At 36.1% G+C, this 12146-nt stretch overlaps 1 protein-coding gene across 11 annotated transcripts in view; it reads right to left on the bottom strand.

Moving 5' to 3' along the window:
* Positions 1–12146, bottom strand: part of lcorl (ligand dependent nuclear receptor corepressor-like) — a 122018-nt gene that overhangs the window by 17188 nt on the left and 92684 nt on the right. For 7 of the 11 annotated variants that reach the window (XM_055638355.1, XM_055638347.1, XM_055638362.1 and 4 more), the window contains one exon: positions 2808–8302. The exons of 1 other annotated variant lie outside the window; for it this stretch is intronic. In XM_055638355.1, the coding sequence (XP_055494330.1) occupies positions 2808–8302 (5495 nt within the window). Of the gene's footprint in view, positions 1–2807; positions 8303–10105; positions 10206–12146 lie in introns of those variants that run through there. 3 more of the 11 variants (XM_055638436.1, XM_055638446.1, XM_055638473.1) reach the window with 2 other exon arrangements.

The following is a 12146-nucleotide window of genomic DNA, read 5'->3' as shown; positions in this document are numbered from 1 at the left end:
GTCATTAATATATAACCAATTCACCAAAATGTAACATCTTCATATATATCTTTGTTAAAAATAAATTGCAAGATATTGGTCTATTATCAAAATTTATTTTGCATTCTTAATCTTGATCTAGCTATTCTTGATCTAAGAAGTTTTTGACCACAAAAATGACATTGTGAAATTTCATCCTGAGCTGCGTCCTCGTTATAATAGTGACAGAGTCTTAGTTTGGCCCATTCTTAGCCACGTGGGTGACCAAAATATAAGAAATTGTTGAATACATCTCTTCTAATTCTGAAAGCATTACAGGTATATTGTTTTGGACTATATATGATCCATATTTTTTTGGTTTATCGTGAGATTTTTATGTTTTGCTGACAATGTTTGTTTCGGGCCAAAGGTCAAATAAGACTGGTCACGTGTGTGACCCCACGCAGAAGCATTTTTTTTCATCTCAGTATTATCTTACAAACTGTGAGTTTTAAAAAGCTAGAATGTTCATATCTTTAGCAGACATGCATTATAGTTCTGTAGGGAGGAAAATAGCAATAAGATTAATCTCTAACAATAATTTTTTTAATGTATTACTTTATGTAATGCCATCTGGTCACTTGTGCGACATTTTGGTTCACTTTCCAAAGAATGGCCCTTTTGTATTCCTTCTCAAAGGATTTTGGAAACTGAGCACAATCACAGCCATGGAAGAAGGGTCTCGACCCGAAACGTCACCTATTTCCTTCGCTCCATAGCTGTTGCCTCACCCGCTGAGTTTCTCCAGCATTTCTGTCAACCTTCGATTTTCCAGCATCTGCAGTTCCTTCTTAAACAATCATAGCCATTAGTGCATTTAGTGCCTGTGGTCAATGGCAAATTCCTGACCTTTGTATATTAGACTTCTACTGTCACAGGGATGTAGAATCATCTCTAGTCTTCTTATAATGTACTGTGCATATTAAATTGTTCAAAACAATCCCTCACTTGGTACCATCACCACGCTCATCCATTGATTTTTTTATTTACTATTTGAGACTTTATACATACTACCTAATTTTGCTTAGTACTTTTAGTACACTGTACTTTTTCTGTGCAACTTGATTTGCTACTAAATCATAAACATAATATTCATCTTATGTTTCTTTCTTTCACTTTGTTCTATACATTCCTATCCAAAAGTTTATTCCACGTCACCATCGTATCTGCATCAGCCAACATCCCTGGCAGCGCATCATTCTCTACGTTAAAAAAATGCCCCGCAAATCTCTTTTACACTTTCTCCCTCTGACGTCAAAGCTATGCCCTCTGGACTTTGACATTTCAACTCTGAAGTCCATATTTCCCTTTCCTTTTAAGCCAGGTTTCTCTAATTGGCACAATTTCAATATCCCAAGGAGGTAGTGCATTACAATTCCCTTCTATCTGTTCTAACGCTCTGAACAAATGGTTAATACAATTTGCTTCTCCCAGTCGTCTGGGGATGTGTGCATCCATCTTTTTGTCCATTTATGTTAGCTTTGACGATTCTCTTAAGCACCTACTCATCTTTTGAGTGAATGTTGATTCCAGCCCTGCGGAACTTTAACCTGTCTCTCTTAACGTGGCCCGTCTTGCTCTAGGCTGAGTCCTACAAAAGATATAATTTCAATAAAGTAAGGGAGAGCTGTTCATAATTTATTAGTTGTGGTGTTCTTGGGTGGGGGGGGGTGGTGGGGTGGTGAAGAGAGAGGGCAGAGTGAGATGAAATTTTATAGTCATAATGGATAAATTGCATTTTATTTCGTTATTGGAGATGAGTACAGAATTTTACCCCATAAAAGACTGTATTTTTGGTGAGTTCAAGAGTTTAGTTGCAACCACTCTTGCTCTTTTCTCATTGTCCTATAAAATTTTCTAATTAAACATCCATTTAGTAAAGGGAACACTAGACGTTTTTTTCCAATAAGCAAAACACACGTCTAAGCAAGAATGAATCATATGAATCATATTTAACTTTAAACAGACCTCAATAAAAATCACAACAAAGCAAAAACTGTTAGTAAAATCTCTATTTGTGAATATTCTTACAAATATTCAGTGCAGCATTTCCATAGCATTAACATAGCATGAAATTGTGTACAAGCAACAAGCTGCAGAACAGCTTATGAGCACTACAAAACACTTCAAAGGTTGTACTTTTTCCTCCTGTAATTTATACTTTGTCTGATCATGGCCCTCCTATCCACAGAATGCCACACGGGCACAATACACTAGGCATCCAACCTGGCTTCGTATTCGAATCACCCACCGTCAAGTGCTGCTATAGTTTAATAAACAGTTTTGTGACACTTTTATCGCTGAATTACTGTCAATGCTGTCAAAGCTAATCTAAGTAAACAACTTATGCACAAATCATGAGACCAAAGAGGTAGCCATGCAAGTATGTGGTTATACTGTAGAGCTGTGTCCACCTGGATTGCAGGATGGAAAATAATGTTCCCTGTGCTGTACAGTAGCACTCCTCATCTCCATAAACAATTTAATTTCTTTGCACATTTTGCACAACCACTTTCCATGAGCAGTGTGGTGACAAGAAGCCAACCCAGTTTTTATTGGCCTCATTTGCCATTACAGGATAGAACACTATGATAATGCAGTACAATAGTAAAGTGATAAGCAATCGTATTTTTAAATTCAGTAATTTTTTTTAAACTAGCATTTCTTTAAGTAACATAATAGAAGTCTAAAGTAATAAAACAGTCTTCACAATTAATAAAAGTATGAGAAAATGGCAGAGGAATTCAGTTTCCTATCATAATAAAACTTCTTCAATAAATCAATCTTACCTATTTGGAACTGTAATTGATTACCCGATAACCTTTGTTCAACCGATGATTGTCTCATCCTCTTCAGTGATGTTGAATTTGTGTTGATATCGGTTTGTCTTTTTACTTTTCCTGCATTAGCTTTCATTATTTCAGCATTTTCCTTTTGTGAATTATTTTCATTTACTTGGTTACTGTGGGTGTCCAATGAAGGAAGGCAATTGCTGCTAACATGGCAAATCGTTGACTGCTTGCTTGCAAAATACTTAACTTTTTTATATGGTGAACAACTTAGCCCATTCTCACTATGTGTCCTTTTTGAGTGCTTTTTCTTCCCTTTTGGTTCACATGAATCATGGCATGCAAGGTTTAAGCTTTGTGTTTCAAAGGAATTAGCAGTAGGGGTATTTATTTCAGTACAAGGATCAGTATTTTCTTCAGTGCACCTCTGCAGGTTACATGTGCCTTTATTATTGGTTGAGCTATTTTTCGATAGTTTCCACACACCAACATTTCTTAAATGGCTCTGATCCAGGGAGTTTATCTTCCTTAAAAATACCCTGCATTCTTTAAAGTTTGCCCGTTTCCAGTTCATATTTCTGACAATATTTTCTTGTTGCCCGCCCACAACAGATTTGTCTGCTTCTGAATCTTTTGTTATAATTTCAGTTATTTTACATTCTGAGTTGTTCAATGAATTTAAATTCTGTTCATGTGCACAACCAGATAAGCCAGCACTCATGTTATTTAGTGCTATAATTTTATCTTGGTTTTCATTTTCCTTTCCATTGGTCACTAACGTGGATTCTTTTGCATATGAAAAGTTGTTTATTTCAAACTCATTTTTTTGACTATTTTTGCTTTCTACAATGTTTTCCAAGTCTTGTTGGCACTGTGGAATTTCATTCAAATGCTTGCAAACCGACTTCCATTGCTTATACTGAACTCTGTGATGGTGCAACAATTTCTGGTGGTGTGATTTCCAGCAAACCCCTTTGTTATGTTCTACCAATAGTCTTTTAGGTTTATAAACTTTAAACTTTGACCTTCTGTTTGACAGATGGAAATGCCCTCTTGGCTTTAAAGGGGATTCTAGTGCAAATTTTTTAAGGTGCATTTTCAAATGTTCTGCCTGAGGGCTGGTAGCAGAATCAATTTGATTTTCTGATGCAGTAATTCCTCTAGCATTCAGAACCTCAATAGGATCACGGGCATTTTCTTTTCTCACAATGGCCAATGAATGAGTTTCTGTTGTTTGCATGAACCAGGCACGGATTTTATCCATATTGCAATGCCCCTGAAACAACATTTGGATAGGCGAAATTTGAACCTGATTCTTATTATCTGCAATCATCGCTGATTTAGTGACTCCTTTAAAATGAGTCGGATATTTTCTTTTGTCAGAAGAAATCAACAATTCTGTGGCATCAACAGGACGCCAACCACTGTTGATTTGTTCAAATCGTAAATCAAGTTCCTCTTGCAACGTTTGTTTTGAAGTGGAGGTGTGCCACCATCTGAGTGGAGAGCCAGGTGTAAAAACTGGATCTGCTGCCATTTCAAAACCAGAGTCAAATTCACTTTGTTCATTCTTGGTTTTCTCCTCTTTACTTTCCAATGTAACATTTGAGGTGATATTTTCAGCTGCCATTTTAAGACCCAGCTTCCTGCTTTTAGCAAGTTCATTTCCTGCTTTGTTTAACAGCAGTTTTCGAGATTTACGTACCAGGGCACAGCTTTGCGAAAATGAAGACGACTTTGGAAAGGAATGTAGGAAGTACAGAGATGGGTTTTTTATTCGACCCAAATGCCCGAGGAGCAGCATACGTTTAACTTTCTTTTCAACCGGGTTTACCTTTGATTTGGCTTCACAATTACTTTGAATGCTCAAAGACAACTCTTTATTTAAGTTTCCGTATTTGATAGATGTATCTTCAATTTGTTTGTATGAAGGTGGGGACTCCTGTTCTAATGGAGGCAATATTCTATTAATACAGACTTTTCTTTCTCGTGGTGATACTGCATTGACAGTAACAGATATGCCTGAAATCTTCACTTTAGCAGGACGTCCAGGTTTTCTCTGTCCACCGTTGCACGTTTTAACTGGTGGAGGCTTGCTATTTGGACAAACGGCATTGCCAGTGGTATGAAATGAAGCAGGTTTATCCTTTATGGGCCTCACTAAATCATATCTGTATTCACATTCCATCACTGATGATGCAGAAATATCAGCTTTGCCTTCAAATTCCTCTATAGAGGAATTCTGCACAATTTCATTACTCTGCATTATTTGCTTATCACATTTTTGCTTTAAGTTACTTTCATTAACATTTCTTAGGTGATTATTAGTTAAAGCCTTATCATTCTCAGATACAAATCTTTTGAATCTTCTTGATCTTCCATAGACAACAGTAATTTTAATATTACGGCTACCATCTGCGGCAGGAGGATTGCGTTTCTTCGTATTTGCATCATCAGGCTTATTCTCAACAGGTTCTGGTAATTCCACTTTGGGCTTTGGTGGTCTGCCCTTGGGCCTCTTAACTTGCTTTTCTACTGGTGGGCCTAATTTTTTAGGTCGTCCAGGTTTTCTTTTTAGAATGGATTCAGTCACTTCTTCTGAAGCCAAAGTTATTTCTACCATCTGACTGGTTTCACTATCTGCATAACACAGAGAACTATTACACTTGGATGTATCTACATTGCAATTTCCATCCTCACAGATTTTAGCAGAACTTTCTGAACAACTGTCCATACATTCTGTTGCATTACCATTGTTAGAAGCAGACGGATTTTCAAAATGTTCTGTTGTATTAACATTTTCAAAAACAGGTGGATTTTGGATATATTCCATTGTTTTATCATTTTCACAAGCAGACGGATTTTGGAAATACTCTATAACATTATCATTTTCGAAACCAGTTGAATTGCTTACCTCCTGTTCTTTAAGGTAAATTTCTTCAGGATGAACTTGTGAAATAGGATTATTTGTGTCAAGCTTAGAAGAGGTCACAGACGTCAGTGTATATTTAATTCCTTTATCACTGCTTATCTCAGACAGGAACATAAGCTTTATGGGACTGTTGTAATAAACAGAACAATGTTTACTCATGTCTGCATGATTTATGGAATCAGTATTTTCATGAACCAAGCAATCACAAATTGCATGATGTAGACACCTTTGCTGCAGCTGAGGATTTACACCCAGACATCCACTTGCCAAGAATGAACTGGAATTAAGTATTGCACCAGAATCAGGGCCACTAGAAAATAAGTTATTCACTGCATTCTCCAATGTTTCCCATTTGGCAACAAGTTTTGAGTTTTCATTGTTACAAATATCAGAGTCATTTTGTTCCATGGAACAAGCAACTTGCAACGAGTCAGCATTTAACTCTGTAGGTGTCATTTTGTTTCCGTCATTGTATTGGTCCACAAATTCATTTGTTTTATGTGACACATGAACTATTATGTCAGGTGAATTATGCTCTCTTGCATGTTCTTCAATGCCTAATAAGTCATCAGTACTTTCACTGTTACTATTTATACCGTTCAGTTTCTCACACTGAGCAGAAGCGGTTGACTCTAAACTGTCAGCAACTTCATACACAATTACATTCTCCTCTTCTTCACTATGGAGTTTTAACCCCACGGAATTGTCGTGGTCAGGCACTTCACAAGCATTACTCTCACAATCTGGTGCAGATTTTGTTGCCTTAATAGGTTTTCGTTGGAAATTTTCTGGAAAATAGGCAGCATAAAACATTTTCCTAGGTTCAGTAATATACATAGAGTATCTTTCTGGAGGCAGAATTTTTCGTTTTGTCCTTCCAATGTTAGATCTATAATCCATTTTGGCAGAATCTTGTAAACACAAAGGAAATTCCTTAGAGTCATAATCAGGCATTTTGGTATTCACACTTGGAATCTCCATTCTCATTTCATCCAGCCCAGGAAAGTATAACAGATCTGAGTTTGAACTTAATTTGGAATTAGCACACTCGGTCACATCTCTGGTTTCATGAACAACAAATTGTAAAGATGGAGTTAAGTCACTAAATTCATCTTCACACTGGACAGGCAAATGGGTAGGATGCAAAACAATGTTGTCAACTTTCTGAAAATCTTTATTGAATCGTAAAGATTCTTTTTCCTGTGAAGTTTCTCTAATGTAATGCTCCATAAGTGTAGATTCCTTCTCCGGTGAACTTTTATCTTTATTACTGCTCTTTGCCAATTTCCTTCCAAACTTTTCAAAAGTTGTTTCTGTATTTAAAAATAGCTGATCAAGATTTGCAAGGTCCCTTTTTATTTGTACCTTCTGACGTCGAAATGACAGTGAATCTGGAGAATTGTGCAGGGCAATTAAGGTCTCCTGCCGCTTCCGAAAACGTGTTTGAATGATTGGGTTTTCCCAATTTTTCTCATGTTGCTTAAGTAATTCCATTAGGCTACAATCACTGACTTTTGCTTTGTGTGATAAGGTGGATGTGATTTCTCTCAATTTAAGACTGTCATTGTTTTCTTGACAAGAATCATCATAGGAAAGGTTTGGCAAAACCTGGCCTTCATCTGATGTTTCGATTGATTTTAATTTTTCATTTATCCGCTCCATAACCTCCTGAAATGAAGCTGAGTGTTCACCTTTTTCCAAATCATTCTCAGAATCTGATGACCTACTATTTTTATTTCTGACTACTTCAAAATCATAGAGTTTTGGTTGAAGTATATTTGAAGACTTTGGTCTGATGTGAGTTTGGCTTGAGACCCCTGGGCTGCAACATTCTTCCTCTTCTGGTGAAAGAGAGGGAGGCTGAGTGACGATAAGTTCAATATTTTGGGCATCTAAGGTGGAAATGACTTTGTTCATTCCATCTACTTCAAAACCGTCAGTTCCTACTGGTGATAAAGGTGGAGGGGAAGGACTTCGTGGTCGACTGTAATCTTTGATGCCATATGTCAGGGTAGGAGATTCTGCTGCTGTTGTCTTGGAAATCTCTTCAACTGAAAATTGACTGCAAGCATGCACAGTAGCTCCTCTGCCACAAATGCCTCCAGCAAAATGTTTATAAGATCTGCAAACTTGGTATAGATTGATCTTATTACACTCTTTACAAACTCCATTACTTATTATTGTAAAGCATTCAAGTCTGCTGTTTTTACATGATGAACAATGTATATCTTTCAGACAACTCTGATGAGGAACTGATCTTACAGTTCGCATGGAGCAATTTTCACACCAATGGAATCTATTACAATCATACAATTCCTCATTATGTTTATTTTCACTGAAATTAAATGGGGAATTTTGATGCTGCGACTGTGTTTGTTCTTGGCGTTGTACATTGAAAGCACCTTTTTCGTGCATTAAACACTTCAGCATTGATGTAAGAAGTTTCTGATGAACATGGCATAAAGTAGACAAAATTTCATTCAATGTTGTTACTTTGTAGTTTATACAACCAGTTTTGTTGGTAGAGTTGAATATTCTTCCTGCATCAGCATTCAGGCCATTACTGTAAAAATAAAATGAACATAAATAAAACAGCATTACATATTTTTCTAAAAAGTAATAATAACCATATAACATATAACCATATAACATAATCCAGTAAGTTAATTGCTAATAATTCATTGTTTATATGTATCACTCTAAAATTGATGTATGAAGATTCAACTGTTCAACATTTCCTTGAAGTAGATATTTATTTATAAAGCTGGATATTGTTTGACATAGAATACTATGCCAACATATTCAGACCTACACAAGCAAACATTGCAAAAATGACAAAAACAAAATAAAGGTTATATTTATTTTGTTTTAACGACAATTTCTACTTATAATTAGATATAAAAACGTTGTCATGAGCAGGTAAATAGAAGAGAAGAGAACAAAACTGAAAATAAACATCAGAAGATGTCAATGTGGTTAGGCCGAGTTATTTAGAAAGATCTACAAACGTTATCTTCAAGATTTTCATTCTAATTTGAGTGGTCATGTATATTTTGTACATTTAAATAGTCTGTTTTAGAGGAATAAACAGTAGCCCAATGTGTTTTCTGCCATATTAGCGTCAAGCTCAATTACTATATGTGAAATTAAGTTAACATCATCAGTTTACACTGAACAAAATAAATCTACCTAATTAAATTATTTCCAAGTTGACAACATTATTATGAGGGGCTCTAAACCAAGTTTTTCAATTTAATTGAGATTATTGTAAAAATGACATATATGAAAAAGTGGAATCACAAATGGAACTTTTACTAATTTATTAATCAAAACAGACCTAAATTTTCTTCTTGGACCATATTAAATAAACAATAAATATCCAGCCTCAGAAATGTTCTTTAAACAGATATTGGATAGCAGTATCTGAATGTAGTGAGAAACACTTATTGTGTGAAAAGCACCCATACTAAACAGTTATATAACAATGTCTGGGACTAGTAACAGTTAAATTTTATATTCTGGATAGGTGGTAATTGTTTCAAACAATTTAAAAAATATATACATCCACTGATTAAGCCATCAGCAAGCAATATTGCTCTAATGGCTAACATATTAGTTTTAAGATACATTATTTTAAAATTATACTTTTAAGATGATCAGTTACATTTGCTGGGCAACCAAATATTTTTTTAAAATAACTACTCAGCATTAAAAGCGAACTTGTTTTGGTGTAACGTGTAACAATGCCGAATAAAATGAATGAGATACTGAAAATGTACCTCAACACTTCATAAGATCATAAGTGATAGGAGCAGAATTAGGCCCTTGGGCCCATCAAGTCTAATCCACCATTCAATCTTGGCTGATTTATATCTCCCTCCTAAACCCATTCTCCTGTCTTTTCCCCATAACCTCCGACACTTAAACTAGTATTGCCTTCCTATCCTGTCACTTACACTATATTCTATAATTTTATTTCAGAAGTTACGCTAATGCATTTTGAACTCATGAGTAGTGATGAATAATAAAGCCATTATAAATAAAATTAAGAAATTTCAATTAGGGTCCTTACTCAGAAGGGGATGGTAATTGAAATTTCACCGATCTTGCCCCGTTAAACATTTTCAACGCAGAATCTACAATGTTGCACCACCTAATTCCAAATGTATAACAGTTTAATTTTCTAAAATATCTTTCTTATATCAGCCACTGTCTGTTTATTACTGTATAAAAAGTAATGCACCTACATGCAAACAGAGGAATATTTGTGCTGAATTCTGAGTTAAATAAAAGCTATTGGTGGTAGTTCATTGAAAAATAGGTTAGAACAACTGTCTGTGCCAAAGGATTGCAACAATTCACTAACCTAATCTTCCAAGAACTTGGCCAAAAATAGAGGCAAGTTGATCTAGAGTGGAGCTATGGCAAGGCTTGTTACTAAGTTGAAGCTGTGGTAGTGTAGATTCCTGCAAATAAGATAATGAAATCAAAAATACTTTTTGAATTTGCTGTAACGCATGGCTGGAAAAGCTAAAAAATAAATCACTTCAATTATAAATTCATAATCCTAGGTAATCTTCATTATATCTTGTGTGTAGATTTTTTTGAATGCAGGAATTTGACTAATAGGAATGAACCTTCACAAAATTCCTGGTGGAAATATTTTTGCCTTAAAATTTACCGAGAAAAGGCATTTAAAAGAAATTTAACATTATCTTGCATTTTTTAAAAATAATTGATTTACATCCTCAGTGAGTTATAAAAGCTATGGTTAATGGCAGGCATTTGTTATGACACAATTCTTGGGAAAATGTACAGAATACTTATATTTATACTTTACAATGTGAAAGTCCCTTAAATGCATTAATATATATTTCTACAGCGAATGTCAGAAGAACAAATACACTAGACCCTGTAAACATTTTCAACTGATATACGATCAGAAGTGTGGCATGGCATTTTTTAAATTCTGTTTTTCTCACCACATCCACATCATCCTACTTGAATAGCATCATAGAAAAATGCAGCAGAATCACTCGAGTCTGTTCAGAATTGAAGTGGGACTTGCTTAAGTACACCTGACCCATACACTAAAAAGTGAACAGTACACCTCCTCTGCAATTCACTAAATTTATTAATCACTCAGTAAAATCAACATGTATATTATATTGCGTTATACAGTAACATGGTGGAAAGGAAATCTAAACCCATTGTTGCTTTTTATTTGTATGACTGACTTGGCAAATGAAATTCCACATATGTTGCAAAACATACTTAGCTAATAAAATATTATTGTATTGCATAAGCGAGTTCGATATTCCGAAAAACGAAAGGAATCATGGGAATTGTCAAATTTGTGTGTGTCATCCCTGTCCGGGGGCAGCCGGAGAGACCCTGGACAGATGGGACACCGGCCCAGACTTACAGCCAGCGCGGAGAAGAAGCGCTAACTCCAGATCAACTCTGCCTGTCCTGCCAGGTTAACAGACATCCTTGACTGAAGGGACACCGGCCGGGAGCAGTGGCGGCCCAGGATAGATTCAGGAAGGTTGTTCCCGATGTTGGGGGAAGTCCAGAACAAGGGGTCACAGTTTAAGGATAAAGGGGAAATCTTTTAGGACTGAGATGAGAAAAACATTTTTTACACAGAGAGTGGTGAATCTCTGGAATTCTCTGCCACAGAATGAAGTTGAGGCCAGTTCATTGGCTATATTTAAGAGGTAGTTAGATGTGGCCCTTGTGGCTAAAGGGATCAGGGGGTATGGAGAGAAATCAGGTACAGGATACCGAGTTGGATGATCAGCCATGATCATATTGAATGGCTGTGCAGGCTCGAAGGGCCGAATGGCCTACTCCTTCACCTATTTTCTATGTATATACAGTGCGCTCCATAATGTTTGGGACAAAGACCCATCATTTATTTATTTGTCTCTGTACTCCACAATTTGATATTTGTAATAGAAAAAAATCACATGTGGTTAAAGTGCACATTGTCAGATTTTAATAAAGGCCATTTTTATACATTTTGGATTTACCATGTAGAAATTACAGCTGTGTTTATACATAGTCCCCCCCCATTTCAGGGCACCATAATGTTTGGGATACAGCAATGTCATGTAAATGAAGGTAATCATGTTTAGTATTTTGTTGCATATTCTTTGCATGCAATGAATGCTTGAAGTCTGTGATTCATGGACATCACCAGTTGCTGGGTGTCTTCTCTGGTGATGCTCTGCCAGGCTTGTATTGCAGCCACCTTTAGCTTATGCTTGTTTTGGGGGCTAGTCCCCTTCAGTTTTCTCTTCAGCATATAAAAGGCATGCGCAATTCGGTTCAATTGGGTGATTGACTTGACCACTCAATGAATGGCGGTGCAGGCGCATATGAATGGCGGTGCAGGCTCGAAG

This window comes from Leucoraja erinacea, chromosome 1 (assembly GCF_028641065.1).
Source record: "Leucoraja erinacea ecotype New England chromosome 1, Leri_hhj_1, whole genome shotgun sequence".
Classification (NCBI taxonomy): domain Eukaryota; kingdom Metazoa; phylum Chordata; class Chondrichthyes; order Rajiformes; family Rajidae; genus Leucoraja; species Leucoraja erinaceus.
This window is presented reverse-complemented; position numbering and strand designations above follow the sequence as displayed.